Here is an 18,373-nt window from a genome sequence, read left to right as displayed (position 1 = left end):
TGGAAGAAACAGTGGCCCAAAGCGTGCAGAGAAGCCTGCCACACAGGAGGATGCTTTCAGGGGCGCCCTGAGCTTCCGAGTGACTAAAGAAGCAGGCAGCGGGCCTGGGCGCTTGGCAGGGTCGTTCACAGGGGAAGTCGCCTCCCAGCCCTCCCTGCCGCGCTCCCCACCCCGCAACCAACCTGGGCTGAGCAGCGGATTGGTTGAGGCTCAGGCCCGGAGTGTGGAGCCCCAAGCAGGGGGCGGGTCCCCAGGCCTTTGTGAAGCCAAGCTGTCGGCACCCTGTCGCCACCGCAGTGTCCTGTCCCCACAGTCACTTGAGGCAGTAAATAGCAAACAGGAGCTCCCTAGTACGGAAATAAACGCACAACTAAAACTCATAACAAAAATACAGGAAATGTTATAGAGGGAGAGGTGATGAGCTCCATGAAGAGTCAATACAGCAGACGGAATCCCATCAACCAAGTGTAATTAAGTTCAGGGAAAAAGAATATATTGCATCCAGAACAAAACAAGATCAGGTACAGATCTTGGAAATTCAAACCTCAGTAGGCGGATGAAATAGACCAGCTCAAGAGCGAAAGAGACAGCTGGAAGGTGCAGTTGAGAAAGTCTTTAAGACGGCAGTACAAAGGGATGTTCCTGATCTCTGCTGACCCTTAACTTCTCCCTTTGCTTACTGCATGTCAGCTGCCTGGCCCTCCTGGACCACCTTGGCCACTGCCAGGCCAGCACCCACCTCTGCCCGGAGCGCTCCTCCCCCTCACATCCGCTTGGGTCCCTCCCTCGCTTCCACTGGGTCCTTACTACTCAAAGGCCACCTCCTCAGTGAGGTCATCCCTGATTGAGAGTACCTACTAACAGAACACAGTTTGTTTAGCTGTCTTTTGTTTTTTTGGTCTTTCCCCACCAAAGCAGGAATTTTATGAGACAATTCCACTGCTCTGTTCCCAGAGCCTTGATGATGCCCAGCAAACTGTAGGGACCGTGAGATGCCCATTGAATGAACGAATGAATCTCTTCTATCTTACCTGATCCCAACATGGGAGTGGTCAGTGATGGAGGAGCTGATAAAATGAGTGAAATTGAGCAAAAATTCCTGGTTTAATGGGGCAGAAGTGATTAACATGTTAATGGAAAAGGAATATTTAAATATATGTGTTAAAAACTTTTAGAGAAGCTGCTAGAAGGAAAAAACAGGATGTCCAATATCTAAAACATTAAAGGGAAAGGTAGCACTGACAAGTGTATGAGGTAAGAGCAGGCTGGGGAGGGGATAAACAGCAAGAAAGCTTGGTAAATAGGAAACACATCCAAACCTATCAATAATCAAAATAATTATAAATGAATTAAAGTCACCTAACAACAGATGAGGCTCTCAGATTGGGTCAAGAAAGCTAATCAGACTAGGACTCCATGTTTAAAAATTAAATAGGTGGGGGCTTCCCTGGTGGCACAGTGGTTGAGAATCTGCCTGCCAATGCAGGGGACACGGGTTCGAGCCCTGGTCTGGGAGGATCCCACATGCCGCGGAGCAACTGGGCCCGTGAGCCACAACTACTCAGCCTGCGCGTCTGGAGCCTGTGCTCCGCAACAAGAGAGGCCGTAACAGTGAGAGGCCCGCGCACTGCGATGAAGAGTGGCCCCCGCTCGCCGCAACTGGAGAAAGCCCTTGCGCAGAAATGAAGACCCAACACAGCCATAAATAAATAAACAAACAACCTGTCTTTTATTAAGCCAGGTTTAAAAAAAAAAAAATAGGCAACGAGATATTTTAAGTTAAAATTCAAAGTTCTACCCAGAGGGGTGCGACTGTCCCGACATGTTGTAGACATGCCAACATCGCTATGAAATATAAAGAACTGTGAGAAACACGAGAAGGTGGGTAAACTGTGTAGTCATAAATGGAGACTAGTATGTCTGTCGCAGAAGCAGACAAAGAAGACCCACAGAAATGAGAGTTGGTTGACACAGTAATATGTTTGGTCTAAAGTAATTCACCTTCAAAGAGGAGAGAATTCTTGTGTAATAAAAATTCCAGAAAATGGACTGGAGCTAGATAGCAGTGAGGGTTGCATAACAGTGAATGTGCTACATGTCACTAACAGCCAATTGTATGTGTATTTTACCGCCATAAAATAAAAACTCTCCCAGAACACTGGGAAATATGGAATCCTGTACTTCTGAAAGGCCAGATATAACAGTCACCCCAAAACCAGATAAGAATAATAAGTACACACCAAAAAACTGATTCTTTTTTTCCTGAAAACTTTCAGCAATTTACGACTCTTGCAGCAAAGGAGGAGAAATCATGCTACAAGAGCAACATTTATATGGATGTCTGAGTTCTTGACGCAGGATGTGGCAGAGCGCACGGAATCTGAAATCGGGAGACTTGGGTTCATGCCTTGGCTCCTTTGCCAAGTCATCCAGCTCCCTGGAGACTATGTTAGCTGTGAAGTCAGCAACAGTGAGTAGCAAACTTTGTTGAGCATCTACTATGGTTAGGCGTTTTACCAGATGGCTACTTGTCCGTTATTTCATTTAGTCGTCACAGTCACACTTGAAGTCGATATCACTGGTATCATTTTACAGAGTAAGAAACTAGGGCTCAGAGAGGCTAAGTGACTTGTCTGAGATCACACACCTCTCAAGTGACCGAACAAATCTAGATTCATGCCTGCAGGTGTAAGGATGGTTTCACTAACATCACAGCTGTGTGCTATCTTGAGTTATTTACTTCCCCCAAATGCTGTATATTACAAGGCACTGTTGGCTCCTAAGACTCTGTGTGCAATAAAAAATACTGATCCAGAATTTTCTCACTGGGTTGCCTGTTGAATGTGGTGCTGGATTCAAGCATGTACCAAATGCACCACATTATGTGCCATCCAGAGTCTAGGCAATCCCAGCATTAAGGTTTAGAAACCACTTTCAATAAAGAGGTTTGCATCAAACCTCCCACGTCTGGCTTCAGATTCTGCAGACAGCTCTTCTTTAAGGGAAAACCATGAACCAAGGGCAAGTCCAGTGTCTACGGCTGCTGTTTCTTTTTCAGTCTACTTGCTTAGGCAGACTTCCAGCTCAGAAGGAATTAGCATTTTAATTAGCAAACCAGTTGGGAAGGCCAGTGCAGAGTTGTCAAGCCCTTCAGGTCTAGGGAAGAAACAGAAATTCTAAGACTGCATTTGTCATTCACCGAATAGACTGTCCCAGTTTCCTTTTGCCTTTCAATTCTAGAACTCAGGCGAGCACCAATTTTTCTCTCTTAGGATCTTTTGCTCTATGAAAGGGTGTTTCCTAGGGGTGGCAATCCACCCTACCAAGAAGGGTGGGCTTTGGGTGGTGTTGTGAGTTGAATTGTGTCCCCCAAAAAGATATACTGAAGTTGTAACCCCCAGTCGTTCAGAATGTGAGTTTAATTGGAAATAGGGTTGTTGTGATGTAATTAGTTGAGATGAGGTCATATTGGAGTGAAGTGGGGCCCTAATCCAGTGTGACTGGTGTCTTTATAAGAAGACAATAAAGAGAAACAGAGGGAGAACGCCATGGGGCCGTGGAGACAGAGACTGGAGTGATCAATCTACAAACTAAAGAATTCCAGGGATTGCTGGGAACCAACAGAAGCTGGGAGACAAGGAAGGATTCTTCACTAGAGCCTTAGGAGGGCATAGCCGGCTGACACCTTGATATTGAGCTTGTAGCTTCCAGAACTGTGAGAGGATAAATTTCTGTTGTTTTAAGCCCACTACCTTGTGGCACTTTGTTACATGCAAGCCCTAGGAAATCAACACAGGTGGGCAATGCATACTTCATCTTTCAAAGTTTGGCAAAGTTTGGCAAAGGCTTCCTAGGATCCTGGTATGAGGTTGTCGTGGCTATAAGACTAAGACTTAGGAAAGGAACACTTTTGGGGTCTCTTGATCTTGGCCAAGCAGGCAAACAAGTAGACCAAACAACCACACAAATAGATATAGCTTATTTTTTTAAAACACAGAATTGTAGGACTTCCCTGGTTGGGGGCGCAGTGGTTAAGAATCCGCCCGCCAATGCAGGGGACACGGGTTCAATCCCTCGTCCGGGAAGATCCCACATGACGCGGAGCAACTAAGCCCATGCGCCACAACTACTGAGCCTGTGCTCTAGAGCCCACGAGCCACAACTACTGAGCCTCCGTGCTGCAACTACTGAAGCCCACGCGCCTAGAGCCCACGCTCCACAACAAGAGAAGCCACCGCAGTGAGAAGCCCGCGCACTGCAACGAAGAGTAGCCCCTCCTCACCGCAACTAGAGAAAGCCCGCGTGCAGCAACGAAGACCCAACGCAGCCAAAAATAAATAAGTTAAATAAATAAATTTAAAAAATACAGGATTGTAAAGATAGGCTGCATTCAGGAGCCAAGAGCTTCCCTTTATATTAATAACGGCTACTACCCATTGAGCTCTTTAAGTGCTACGTACACACTTTTCCAAGCATTTTTTCATATGTTTGATGTCATTTAATTCTTCACATCCAGAGGATAGTTGTTATCATGTCTGTTTCACAGATGTGGGCAGGAGGCCCCAGCAGGTGAAGGAATTTGCTGACAAGTGACAGAGGCAGGATTCATCTCCAGGCCTGTGTGAGCCTGGACTGCAGGTGCTTTAGTCAATGCCCAGTGCTTCTACCTGGGGCCCCAGCAAGGGGAATTTGATTTCTATTTGAAATTTGTTATTTAGATATTATACAAACAACATTATGCCAACAAATTAGGAAAAAAAAAAAAAAGTTTTATAGTCCTTTTTCTACCAGACATTTCTGAGTGTCTGCTGCGTGCCAGGCACTAAACTCAGATCCTGGGATGAAGGTGGCAGAAACCACCCTTATTCTTAGGTCACTCATGCCTCCATAGCAAGCTCACCATCTTCTAAGTGCCTCATTCTGGACCTTTTCTCTGAATCGGAGTGACTTGTGCATACTATAATTTTGCATTCTGTTTCCCTGTTTAGTTAATAGTAAAACCACAATATGTTTATATTGCTAAGTACGTCTTATTATTTGTTTATGGTGGCCTAACACATAGGATTTGTTTGAATAGATGATCATGAATCATTCGATTCCTTAAGGCTGAGCCTTTAGTTTCTTATCATCTTTTGTCATCAGACTCTTGGGAAGCAGTGTGATGCAGCGGGGCGTACCTGTCCTGAGTCTGAGTTTCCAAGTAATGGGGCAAGACTTGTCTTAACCTCTCTTTGCTTCCATTTCCCCACATGTGAAATGACAAAAGTAATAACAGCGTTTCCAGGCAGGATGTAAGGGGCAGGCATCATGAGTGATTAACCTGCTTGGTCCAGAGCCTGCTGGTAAATGCCCCATGAAGAGCATGGCAACACACCTGTGTGCCCACAGAGGGGCTTTTCTTCCTTGGCAAACTGCCTTAAAGGAAAATTCCAGCAGGTGAAACATAGGCTCTAAGTTTTTGAACATTTCTCTAGCTTCCAAAGTTTCTTGTCTGTTTCCTTTCTAGGAGGGCACTCTGATTTTCTCTCCCTCCACTGTCTGAGCACATCGGTCACACCTGGTTTCTGGTGGCAATATGGGCTGTTGTCATTGACATTTTGAAATGAATGTATTCGCCATAAAATGTTGCATCACTATTGTTTAGATCGTTGTTTCTTTAGGAACTTTTGAGGCTGAACGTATTTCCTCTGTTGTGTTTCTTGGCCTTTGAGGTCTTGGTGTTTTCCTTAATGATTTGCATGAGATCTTTGGATAACATGTAAAGTCACTCCTTATGTATCGTTCATGTTTTCTTAAATTGTTTTCTCGATATGTTTTTCTTTAAATTTTGGTCCTGCTGTTCTTTGCTATTCACAGGGCCTCCTGTAAGGGTTTACCCAGTTACCAGGTTTTACCCAGTTTGAGGTCTAGAGTGATGACAATGACAATAGTGACAACTAGTATTTATTGGGCATTTACTGTATGCCAGGCACTGTGATTGGAGCTTTTCATTCTTTCTCATTTCATCATTACGAATTGATTATTAGGTACTATATATGCATAATCTCTGATCTGAAACCCTTGGGATCAGATGTATCAATATTTTGCAATTCAGAGTATTTGACTTTTTGAAAAGTAACATGGTTCATATACCACTGACCACAGCAACCCGAACAGGGTGTTATGGACTTAATGTTGGCATCCCTCAAAATTCATATGTTGAAGGCATAACCCCCACTATGGCTGTATCTGGACATGGGGCCTCTAAGGAAGTAATTCAGGTTTATTACTGATGAAGTAAGTTCATCATAATGAGGTCATAAAGATGGGGCCCTGATCCAGCAGGATTAGTGTCCTTGTAAGAAGAGACGCCTGAGGGCTCTCTCTCTCCCCCGACACACGCACAAAGGTCATGTGGACACACAGCGAGATGGCCGCTGCCCACTAGCCAGGAGAAGCCTCAGAATGAAATATAAACTTGTCAGCACCTTGATCTTTGCAGCCTCCAAAGCTGGGAGAAAATAAACGTCTGTTGTGTAAGTCCCCCAGTCTGTGTTGTTTGGTGATGGCAGCCCGAGCTGACACGCAGGAACTGGGAGCATCCCGTAATCAGACACATTCACGTTTCTGCAGCAAAATGTACATATACTTCTATGAAGAAGGATAACTAAGGGCTGCACATTGCTTCAAATCCAAGTCAGTTTTTGCTGATCTAAATTATTTTTAAAAACTGGATTTAAGGGCTTTTGCTCCACCAGTTTTATAGATGAAAAAACAGGCTCAGGGAAATTCCTCTGCCCAGGGTGGGCTCATCCAAGTGATGAGGCCAGGCCCCAAACCAGGTCTGCCCCAGGCCGGGGCCCGAGTCCTGGGCCGACTGGACCCTGCTGATTCAATTGCTTCTGTACCCCCTAATGGAGCTGCACCAAAGTTTGTATTTTGAGCCGCTTATTGCTCTTTCCTACTTCACGGTGCTCTGTGAGCTTTCGCTAGAATGAAGGAGGGTGCCCTCCCCCGCCTTCACTAAGGAGCTCCAGAGATGGGCCTTTAAGGTCAGCCCACAGGGATCCTCAGCCAGTGCGGCGGAGCCCAGGCACACGGGGCAGAGAAGGGGCGCCCACCCTCCACGTGTCGGTCTGGAGTCCGTCCTCTTCCATCCACCGGGCGATCTCGTGCCCGACCCTCAGAGCCGCCTGACGAGAGGTTCCCAAGACCAGCACGGTGTGGCTCCTTCTTTCCAGGTGGCCCTTCCTCTCCCTGACAAGGAGGGTGGTGGGCTCTGTGTAGGCTCTCTCTGAAGTGTGTTGTCATCGCCTCTGGCCTTTTCTCAAGGGCTTGGGGGCTGGGGGCCGGGACGGTCACCTCCCGGTCATGCAGTGGCCACTGCACAGCACCCCAGGCCGTGTGCCCGGGCTGGGCCTTCCTCCTGGCCACCTTTCCTGTCTTCCTTTGCCTGCTCTAGCTTCCACCTCCAACAGGGTACTCGCCCAGGCGTGTGTGCGTGTAGTGTGCGTGAGGTGTGTGGTGTGATACGTGTGCGTGTATGTGTGTGTGCGTGATGTGTGTGGGATGTATCTGTGTGACGTTTGCCTGTGATGTGTGTGCACAGGTGCTGGTTCCAGGACTGGGGACCAGGGTGAGTGATGGGCGGAGTTCAGGGAAACGTCAGCACAGTTAATCAGAAAGAATCTTTTTATCTTTTTAAATTTTATTTATTTATTTATTTTTGGCTGCATTGGGTCTTCGTTGCTGCGGCGCGGACTTTTCTCTAGTTGTGGTGAGCGGGGGCTGCTCTTCGTTGCGATGCGCGGGCTTCTCATGGCGGTGGCTTCTCTTGTTGCGGAGCACGGGCTCTAGGCGCATGGGCTTCAGTAGTTGTGGCTTGCGGGCTTCAGTAGTTGTGTCTCGCGGGCTCTAGAGCGCAGGCTCAGTAGCTGTGGCGCACGGGCTTAGTTGCTCCGCAGCATGTGGGATCTTCCCAGACCAGGGCTCGAACCCGTGTCCCCTGCATTGGCAGGCGGATTCTTAACCACTGCGCCACCAGGGAAGCCCCAGAAACCTTTTCTTGGCCCTTCTGCTCTGCGCTTCACTTTTCTCTTCCTGCCCCTTTGCAGATCTGTGGCTTCAATGGCAACAGACAGGAAAACCACCCTTTCTCTCTGGGCTCAGGCCTCACAAGCCTTCGGGGGCAAGGCCGGCCGCGTCAAGCAGGACTGGGCCCTGTGCAGGCAGGAGAGGGTCTGAGGCCTGCGGGGAAATGGAGGGAGCCTGCTCTGACAAGAAGAATGGAAATGCAACCTTTCCGAACACTGCTGGCCAGAGCACGTCTGTGGGGCTGTTCTCCAGAGCAGGCAGCCCTGCCGTCGTCCCACGGCTGCACCGGCCGCCTCACGTCAGGCAGACACACAGGCCCGAGGCCAGAGAGGGCAGCTGGTGACTCCAGGCTCTCTAGAGCCCACAGAACGCTCCTGCTGGGGTGAACGGCTGCTCCCTTACTTGGAGCGACTGGACGATTTTACTACAGCTCATGTGATCTAACAAGGCAGTCAGCTCTGGGCACTGTTGATTTGTCATTTGCGGAAATTCAGGAGAGCAGAAAAACAGCAATAACTATAGTAATAATAGTAATAACAATAGCAACAAAAATAATGCCAGTGAAAATATATTCTTTATTATGCACCAGGCACTGTGCTAAGCGTTTAATCTTCAGACAACAGGAAAGATGGGTACTGTTCATTTCCATCATACAGATGAGGAGACTGAGGCTGAGAGGTGTAAGTGACTTGCCTGCAGGTATGCAGCTGGTAAGTGGCAGAGCTGGGGGTCCCTGCAGGTCCGCCTGACGGCAGGGCTTGAGTTATTAGTGATGGAATTGCTCATCTGAATGCTAGATGGCGGTGCAGCCAGTGTTACTCTGCTCATTCTTCGATTTCATCCAGGCCAGGGTTCCTGGGGGAGCCCCAGAGCCGGAGGCTGTGTCCACTAGGGCGGGGCTCCGGGGCCCCCGGGGGGAATGGCTTCATGGGCTGGTGCTCTCGATACAGGGAGCTGAGGGCTTCCAGGAAGAGTTTTCTGAAGGAGGAGGACACAGCATTGTACAGCACAGGGGTCACCGCCGAGCTGACGTAGAAAAGCGTGTTTGTCACCAGGTAGAAGTAGTGATAGAAATCGTAGAGCTTGCTGGAAGAGAAACCCGGAAGGCAGGTTAGGGGGCCTGCCGCCTGCCCGTGGCATCCTCCCCTTCCTGCTGGGAGTGTCTCCCCTTCCACACGGCTGGGTGAGGAAGGCCTGCTTCCTGCTATCGGGAAGCTCAGTGTGAATGCAAGAGACGTTCCATCACACCAGCTGCCCTTGGCTGACTTGCTCCGCCCAGCCTTTGAGTCCCTGTTCCTGGCCGCCCGGCCCGGTCACCTGCACAGTGAAGGGCACACCTGCTGGTGGACGGGGGCCACTGGCCGGCCCGCTGAGACACTGGGAGCCTCGTGCTGCTGGGTGCGGTCAAGGAGATGCGGCTTCACTAAGAGGAGAAAGTCCTTCTGAGAAGCTGCGCCCCTTGTCGCCGTGGGAGCGGCTGCGTGTGTGCATGTGTGTGCACGTGGGGGTCGGGGGGGGACACTAGCAGCTCTCGAGAAGGAGCCATCTGTTGACACAGCTATCTCCTTGGAGGCCACATGGGATCGCTGTCCTCTCAGATGTTTGACTTTCCCTTATGATCGAGGCATAGTGATTTCCAAAAGGAAGATAAGGGATTCTCTGCTTTGCTTTTCTCCAGTCGTGTCGTAAAAAGGGTGTGCATGGTCTGGTCTCTAAGGGGCCTCTGTTAGCTCATGGAATCACAGCTCTGAGGCTTCTTCCCTCTCTCCTTGTACGAACATGGCCTTTCCCCCACTCCCTACCTGTAGGCCGCTCTCCGTCCTGAAGTCAGGATGCCCATAACCCTGACTACCACTCACGTGGCCTGACCAGTTCAGAGAGGTTTCTGGATCATGCTCTGTTCCCCACCCTGAGCTGGGAGCCTTTGGGATAACAGACTGGGCAGGACCAGATAGAAAGGAGGCCAGAGTTCTGGGGAACCCAGCAACTGGGGGTCCCTGCGGAGAGCAGAGGCAGCCCTGGCCCCGCCCGGCGGCCCCTCCCTGTGTGCCGGGGCTCCTCCCCTCACTCACTCTGTCCACCCGTTGTCGGGGACATAGCGGTACATGAGCCTGCGGGCACGGTACGGCATCTAGCAGACGACATGCACAGCCAGGACGGCTGCCGCATGACCGGGGAGAGACAGACAGACAGGAAGCACGTAGCAGTTATGCCATCTCTGGGGAGGAAGCTGCCCAAGGTGACGAGAGCATTTCCCTTGAACTTGCTCCTGGAGTCTAGGGGTTGGAAGGGGACTTTGAGGTTATCTGACACACCCTTACCTGGCTCTGTCCCCCAACCTGGTGTTACCCTGTCCTCTGAGTGAATGTCTTTAATCCTGACCTGTCCACTGACATGCTTCTAGAAACTGCTACAATATCTATAAGCTCCTGGCCACTAGAAAATACTCCCAACTCAGGGCTAGATATTCCCACTTGGTTGTCTGACTGCGTGGACAACAGAACTCAAATGTCCTTCCGCCTTATAAGGCCCCTCCCTCTTCTATCCCTTTTCCTGATTGACTGATGGCACCACCATCCAACTGGCACTCACGTCATAAGCCACAGAGTCTTCTTCTTTTTCCATTACCCCCAAGATCCAATCTATTAAACAGCTTCTCCCTAACATCTCCCTCTCCATTCCTTCCTCCTCACTTCCCCTGTGCCCACCCTAAGGGGCCCGTGTCTTCCCTCCACTGGACTCTGACAGCAGTCTCCTAAGTGGCCCCAGTGTCCCCAACCTTCTCCCTCTTCCCTTCCTTTCTTCTACTCCTACCCTGAGTGGCAAACCCATTCTCTCTCTACTCCACTGTGGCCCCTGGACCAGCAGTGTCCACCTCAGCGGGGAGCTTGTTAGAAACGTAAAATCTCAGGCACATCTCAGACCGGCTGAATCAGAATCTCTGGGCTGGGGGCCAGTGGTCTGCGTCTTACAACTGTTCACATCATTCTTGTGCACACAGAAGTTTGAGAAGCAAACTTCTCAAACTTGGATAGCCTGTCCTCTAAGACTGCTGAGCACATATATCTCAAGAGCAATTCTGGACACCAGCTCTTTCCATGACAGCCCGTTGTCTATGGAAGGAAATCCAGGCCCTTCATGTGCTGCCTTTGTTACTTGTCACATCACATTGCACTTGGCTCTTATATTTTGGTCCTGCCCACAAGACCGTGGCATTGATGACAGAGGAGACCCTCTCCCTTACTCCATCCTCCCAGACCGTCGTGAGTTCCTGGGTCACAGCAGGTGCTTGGAAAGACCTCTGTTTTCCTGTGCCTTTAAAGTTGCCCTTACAAAGCCAAGTTTGCCCAGATACTTAGAAAAGCAAACACACTGATCGATGTCACTTTAGGAACAGTAGAGAGTTAGTGGAGAGCTGGATTTGGAGACCCAGCTGGTCTGAGTCCACTGTTGCTGGTCTGTGGGTCCTTAACTACATTTGCTCCTTGCGTCCATCTGTATGGCCAGACGCCCTGAAAAGCAGCCAGGCATCTGCTTGTCTCTGTGCGCCACTCCCTGGAGCAGATGGGGGGTTCACGTGCACAATTCCCATTCTTTCCTTTAATTCTACTGCTGTACCTCACAGAAGCCTATTGGTGACTATATAACTCCCCGGGGCAAAGAGAAAACTGAGTGCTAGAGGGAGGCAGTAACTTGCTCAAGGTCACGTGGCCAGGTATTGGTGGAGGCAGCCCTGGATCTGGCCCTCCCTCTCTGGGCGGTGTTACCGGGCACTTAACTGAGAACTTGGATGCTGCGCCGGAGGCCACGGGTCCGGCCGGAGTCCTTGTGTCTCACCAGGGCGGCCTGGCCTCCCAGGGCCAGTGTCCTCCTCTCCTTGCTCATTAGCTTCAGGTGGCTGGGGGCAGAGCTGCCGGGGGCAGAAGGGGATGGCCCCTGGGAGCACAGGGCCTCCAGGTGGCTCACGGTGACCCCGCTGAGGAAAGCAGTTAATGCCAAGGGGAGCACAAAGGACACCAGCACATTCACCTGGAAAAGGTAATTCCAAAGGTTATGGAGGTATCACCAAGGCTCAGTGATACTCTGGTCATCAGGCCGGGCTCAAGGGCCCAGGAATCTGTAGCAGCAGGAGAGGGGGTGTGTGGCAGGGGTGTGGTGACAGCAGGTTTACAAGAGGAAGTCAAGAAAATTCTCAGAAAGTAAGGAGAGAGCAATGAAAATAGAAAAGATAAGAAAATTTGGAATGTTTAGGATGCTCACCATCTAAATAATAGCCATTCTAGAAAGAAAAAGAATAGAGAAAACAGGGGGGAGGAAATTATAACAACAACAAAAAAACACACAACCAAAACCACGTTTAAGAAAGATTTCCCAAAATGGAGGAATATGAGCTTCTAGACTGAAAAGCGCTTGGCTACTCAGAACAATGAATGAAAATAAATCCACGTCAAGGCATGTTCTTATGAATTTTAGCACCTGGAGACAAAGAGAAAGTCTTGAAAGCTTCCAAAGGGATAAGATGGCACATACAAAGGATGGGGAACCAGAATGGCATTAGACTCACTCAAAGCAACAGTGGAAGAAGCTAGAAAATAATAGTGATGCTTCACAATGTGTGAGGAAAATGATTTCCATCTTATAACTTTCTGCCCAGCCATATTATGAGAAACGCAAGGATAAAATGAAACATTTTCAGACATGCAAATTCTTAAAAATTTTTTTACCCTCTATGAACTTTCTCTCAGGTCGCAGGAGGTTACAAGAGCATATGTTCCATCAAAATAAGGTTATGAACAAATACAGAGGGAGAGCTGGGATCCCCAAATCAGTGTCCCACAGAGGAGCAGAGAGATGGGGTGGCATTGGCAAGGTGCCAGCTGTGCACCCAGTGAGGCTGGAGCAGAAGATAGGGCTCCAGGGATGACTGAAGAATACAAGATGAAGCTGGTAGATTACCTCATGGGTCTGAACATATTGAAATAGTATTTATACTTCTGGTAGAGAAGGAAAAATGAGTTAGCAATAGATAGGAAACTAAGCAAATGAGAGGGAAAAAAGGCTATTCATCATTAACTGCAAGGAAAACGAATACTGGAGATAATATTGTAATATCGGAAAGGGCAAAACCCAAAAATATACAACCTGGCTCATCAGTGAAGAATTTTACATAGTCACAATAAAATAAATATTGACCATGAATCTAACCAAATACCATGACATAATTATACTGAAAGGACGGTGAGAGGAAGTGTGTGTGAATGTGGGGTGTGGAGGGCAGGGATGGGAATGTAAAAGAATGACGTATTCATTTTCTACAGGTAGAAGTCAGTGGATAAATTTAAGGCTGACAGATAAAGCAGGCGTATTCTTTGGAAGATGTAGGCAAAAGGTAGCGGGAGTTACGTCAGAGTGGACGGTGCCTCCAGACCAGAGGCTAGAAGTCAGAGCAGGGAGGAGCAGGGAGGAGCAGGGAGGGAGCAGGGAGGAGCAGGGAGGGAGCAGGGAGGAGCAGGGAGGAGCAGGGAGGGAGCAGGGAGGAGCAGGGAGGAGCAGGGAGGGAGCGGGGAGGAGCAGGGAGGAGCAGGGAGGGAGCGGGGAGGAGCAGGGAGGAGCGGGGAGGAGCAGGGAGGGAGCAGGGAGGAGCAGGGAGGAGCAGGGAGGGAGCAGGGAGGAGCAGGGAGGAAGCAGGGAGGAGCAGGGAGGGAGCAGGGAGGAGCAGGGAGGGAGCAGGGAGGGAGCAGGGAGGAGCAGGGAGGGAGCAGCCGTTGTACAGTATAGGCAGAGACTAGAAGTCAGAGCAGGGAGGAGCAGGGAGGAGCAGGGAGGGAGCAGGGAGGAGCAGGGAGGGAGCAGGGAGGGAGCAGGGAGGGAGCAGCCGTTGTACAGTATAGGCAGAGACTAGAAGTCAGAGCAGGGAGGAGCAGGGAGGAGCAGGGAGGGAGCAGGGAGGAGCAGGGAGGAGCAGGGAGGAGCAGGGAGGGAGCAGCCGTTGTACAGTATAGGCAGAGGCTAGAAGTCAGAGCAGGGAGGAGCAGGGAGGGAGCAGCCGTTTTACAGTATAGGCAGAGACTAGAAGTCAGAGCAGGGAGGAGCAGGGAGGGAGCAGCCGTTGTACAGTATAGGTCTTGTGTTATTATTTGATGTTGTTTGATTTATGAAAAACAAGTTTATATACCTTGTGTTTTAAATGTTTAATTTTTCAAATTCAAAATACATGTGTTATAGGGTTTTCTCCTCCTCAGTTCTTTCCCTCTGCAAACACTGAAAAAAAATGAAACATTTTAATAGCACTTTAAAATCAGTGCAAAAAAAATGGGGACTTCCCTGGCAGTCCAGCGGTTAGGACTCTGCGCTTCCACCGCAGGGGGCATGGGTTCCATCCCGATCAGGGAACTAAGATCCCGCAAGTGTATGGCCACGACAAAAAAAAAAATTCATCACAAAATGTCTCAGTTGGGTGCTGCACCTTTGTAAGGAGTTATCATTCAGGCTTTTTTCATCTTAATGCACGCTCACAAGTCAGCAACACCTAGAGAAAAATAAAACACTGTACATGACGATCATTTTAAGTTTGTTGTGGAACCAAACAGGTTTTTATTGACAATATACTTACTATCAAGCTGTAACTTTAGTACCAGTCAAGACAGAAATTGAAGGTAAAACATATATTCATAAGTTAGTAATTAATCTTTGGGACCTTTGAGATCTTTCTAGAAGAACTATCAAGGCATACCTGGAGATATTGCGGGTTTGGTTCCAGACCACTGCAATAAAGTGAATATTGCAATAAATTCAAGTCACACGAATTTTTTTGTTTCCTAGTGCATATGAAAGTTATGTTTACCCTATACTGTAGTCTATTAAGTGTGGAATAGCATTATGTCTAAAAAAACCAATGTACATACATTAATGTAAAAACACTCTGTTGCTAAAAATTGCTAACCATTACCTGAGCCTTCAGTGTGTCATAATCTTTATTGCTGTTGTAACCTTTATTTGAAATATTGCGAGAATTACCAAAATATGACACAGACATGAAATGAGCAAACGCTGCTGGAAGAATGGTGCTGATAGACTTGCTCAACTCAGGGTTGCCACAAACCTTCAATTTGTAAAAAAACACAGTAAAGCTAAGAGCAGTAAAACAAGGTATGCCCTTGCAGCTTTTTCTACTTTCAAAAACTCTGAGCAGTTTCCTTGGTCAAAAAGCATTGATTCATGTGGATAATGAATCAACTCACTGATAAGACACTAAAAAGAAAGGTGGGCCAAAATAATTTGAGTCTGGTTATTTCGTTAACACAGACTGTACATCTCAAGTGAAACATTTTTGACATATACCATTTGTCAAACAACACTGGTACACTGAAAGAATTCACTACATATAATGTCAAAAGCTTGGCCCACGAACACTTCATGGCTTTCATCTCATTGGTTGGTCCGTACCAGTAAAGTAAACGTTGAAAGTAGCATATCTGCAGCACAAACATTGCTTGACACTTTTTCCTCTCTCAGGCCTAACTCCAAAATAAGTACAGCCTGGAAGCCACTGCCCCAGTCTGTGAAGCGTGGTGGAACTTGACAACCAGGTCTTTTGAGCCTGGGGCTGTTAGTCCATTGGCGGGGCCACAGCAGTGTGCAGCGGGAGCCGGGCGGTCAGGCCTCGGGCAGGAGCAGTAGTGCACTGACTGTTCTGCTGACTGATTCCCTGCAGCTCACAATCCGGAGGCAGCTGAGCTGCTGGGAGGTAGATGAGTGCTGCCCCGTGCTGCCCTGTGGCCAGGAGGTGCTTGGGCCAGGGCTGGGGCAGGCAGCATGTGGGCAGACCGCTGAGGTCTGAGGTCACAATTAGTCCACCTGGTGCAGCGCTAGGAGGAGCCACTCCCACTGTTGTCAGTGGGCTCCCTTATTCTGACGGCTGCCTTGATTCCCTGCAGGACCAGTTCCATTAGTATGGTTACTGTTGGTGGGTTTTGGTGTTTGTTGTTTTGGTCTCCTTTATCATCAGGTCCAGACTGGGGTAAGGAATTGGACAACTTGCAAAAATGTCTGATATAGGAAGTGGATTTTCTAAAAATTAGGGATCCTGCCTAGCCAGCTTTGAGTTATTCTCCTTATAGGGACCATAGTAAGCCACTTTGAAAGGAAGTGGAATGTTTTCTTATTGGGTTTAACTTCACATTTTTCCATATTCTCAGTAAGGCTGCAGTGGATATGTGTATTTCTTTTGAAACCCTTCATTAATGTTGAATGTTCAGGCCTCTTCTTATATCTGCACAACGTCCCAATAAACTAGTTGTTCTTTCATGTTCTTGTCATGGGGCTAAAGATGACTAGTTTTGCTGATAATAAAAAAGCAGAAGCCTAGGGTGGGTCCTGAAATCTATATTTTTACCTGCTCTCAGGGTAATTCTTATACCCCGTCACATTTGCTCACCACTCCTGCAAGAGTGGGAAGACTTCAGAGTTAATTTTGAATTCAAATCTGGACTTCTCTTCATTATTTTTTTTATTGAGGTATAGTTGATTTACAATACTGTGTTAGTTTGAGGTATACAGCAAAGTGATTCAGTTATACATACATATATTTTTTTATTTTCCATATAGGTTATTACAAGATGTTGAATATAGTTCCCTGTGCTATACAGCAAATCCTTGTTGCTTACCTATTTTATATATAGTAGTTTTTATCTGTTAATTGCATACTCCTAATTTATCCCTCTCCCCTCCCTTTCCCCTTTGGTAACCATAAATTTGTTTTCTATGTCTGAGAGTCTGTTTCTGTTTTGTATATATATTCATTTGTATTATGTTTTAGATTCCACGTATAAGCGATACCATATAATATTTGTCTTTCTCTGACTTACTTCATTTAGTGTGATAATCTCTAGGTCCATCCATGTTGCTGCAAATGGCAACATTTCATTCTTGTTTGGACTTCTCTTAGTGTTTCACTTTAGCCGAGTCTCTCCACAAGTTCTTTGTAAAATGGGGCAATGAGACCCAACTTTCTGACTGGTCTCCAGTATGAGAGATGAAAACACAGGCTGTAGGGTCGCCCCTCCCGCTTACCTGGATGAAGACCTGCAGCGTGGTACGGCTAACCAGCACGGTGCACACGCGCGAGGCGGGCTCCGGCTGCCCGCCGGCCGTCTCCAGCTCGTGCTTCTGCCCCATGACGATTGCCGTGGGCAGGGCCAGGCCGAGCGAGGCGGCCCAGACGAGGGACAGCAGGCGGCGGGTCCTGCGCGGCGTCAGCAGGCTTCGGGCGCGCAGCGGCTGGCAGACGGCCAGGCAGCGCTCGGCGCTCAGGCTGGCCACGCTGAGCACCGTGGCGTAGGCGCACAGCTCGCGCACGAAATAGTAGGCGCGGCAGCCCAGGTCGCCGAAGACCCAGGGGTAGTGGAACCACACAAAGTTGTAGAGCTCCATGGGCACGCCGACCAGCAGCAGCAGCAGGGCGGAGAGCGCCAGGCTGAGCACGTGGCAGCGCAGGCGCCCGGGGGGCCCGGCCCGCGCCTTCAGCACCACGTGCACGGACAGCGCATTGCCCGCCGTGCCCAGCGCGAAGATGAGCGAGTAGAGCGCGCTGAAGAGCACCTTGGCCCAGAGGCGCGTGTCCACGCCCAGCCGGGCGTCCAGGCCCGGCGCGGGGCTGGGGCTGGGCCCCGGGGGCCGCGGGCTGCTGGTCTCCATCCCGCTCCCGCGGCCGCACTCCCTCCCTCTCCCTGCCCGGAGACTGGGCGAGCTGCCCCGTGAGCCAGCGCCGCCTCCTCTCTGGGAACCTCCGGAACGGGAGGACACGCCCCGCGAAGGGCGCCCCTGCGCCAGCGCAGGACCGCGAGGGTAGGCCCGGTAGCTGCGCTCACGTTTCTCAGTTCAGTTCCACGCAGGGAAACACGCGCTGGGTGGACGGTCGGCTCCTTTTGGGACCTGAGAGACATGCGTTGGGCCAGACGCCTTCACGTACTAGCTGTGTGACCTTGGGCAAGTTATTTTTTAACCCTCTCTCAATCCATTTCTGCATTTAAAAAATATTATCTACATTGCAGAATCTCTGTGAAGATGAAGTGGGTGAATCTGTGTGAAACTCTGCACTGCAGCATAAGTAGGCATCCCACATGCACTGCGTGCCCCTGTGCTGTGCTACTGTCTGTGTGTATAGTCCCAAGGACAACTGATCAAGAACTTGCCTGCAGTTCAGCATTTTGCAGCTGTCATTCTTCTTGCTAAAGCACTCTTTCATCTTCTTGTTAAAGGCTGTTTCAGTGCCACACTAATAACCTCAAGGACTCCTTTG

General features: G+C 49.1%; 1 protein-coding gene across 1 annotated transcript; it reads right to left on the bottom strand.

Annotated features, from left to right (window-relative positions):
- Nucleotides 1-8,659: 8,659 nt before the first annotated feature.
- NTSR2 (neurotensin receptor 2) lies at nucleotides 8,660-17,777 on the bottom strand. Its single transcript, XM_036873483.1, has 4 exons — nucleotides 17,146-17,777; nucleotides 11,852-12,102; nucleotides 10,146-10,235; nucleotides 8,660-9,159 (listed from the first exon to the last, which is right to left on the bottom strand). The coding sequence occupies exons 1-3, from the start codon at nucleotides 17,767-17,769 to the stop codon at nucleotides 10,205-10,207; spliced, it is 906 nt and encodes a 301-aa protein (XP_036729378.1). The 5' UTR covers nucleotides 17,770-17,777; the 3' UTR covers nucleotides 8,660-9,159; nucleotides 10,146-10,204.
- Nucleotides 17,778-18,373: the final 596 nt, after the last annotated feature.

This window comes from Balaenoptera musculus, chromosome 13, assembly GCF_009873245.2.
Source record: "Balaenoptera musculus isolate JJ_BM4_2016_0621 chromosome 13, mBalMus1.pri.v3, whole genome shotgun sequence".
Taxonomy (NCBI): Eukaryota; Metazoa; Chordata; class Mammalia; order Artiodactyla; family Balaenopteridae; genus Balaenoptera; species Balaenoptera musculus.
This window is presented reverse-complemented; position numbering and strand designations above follow the sequence as displayed.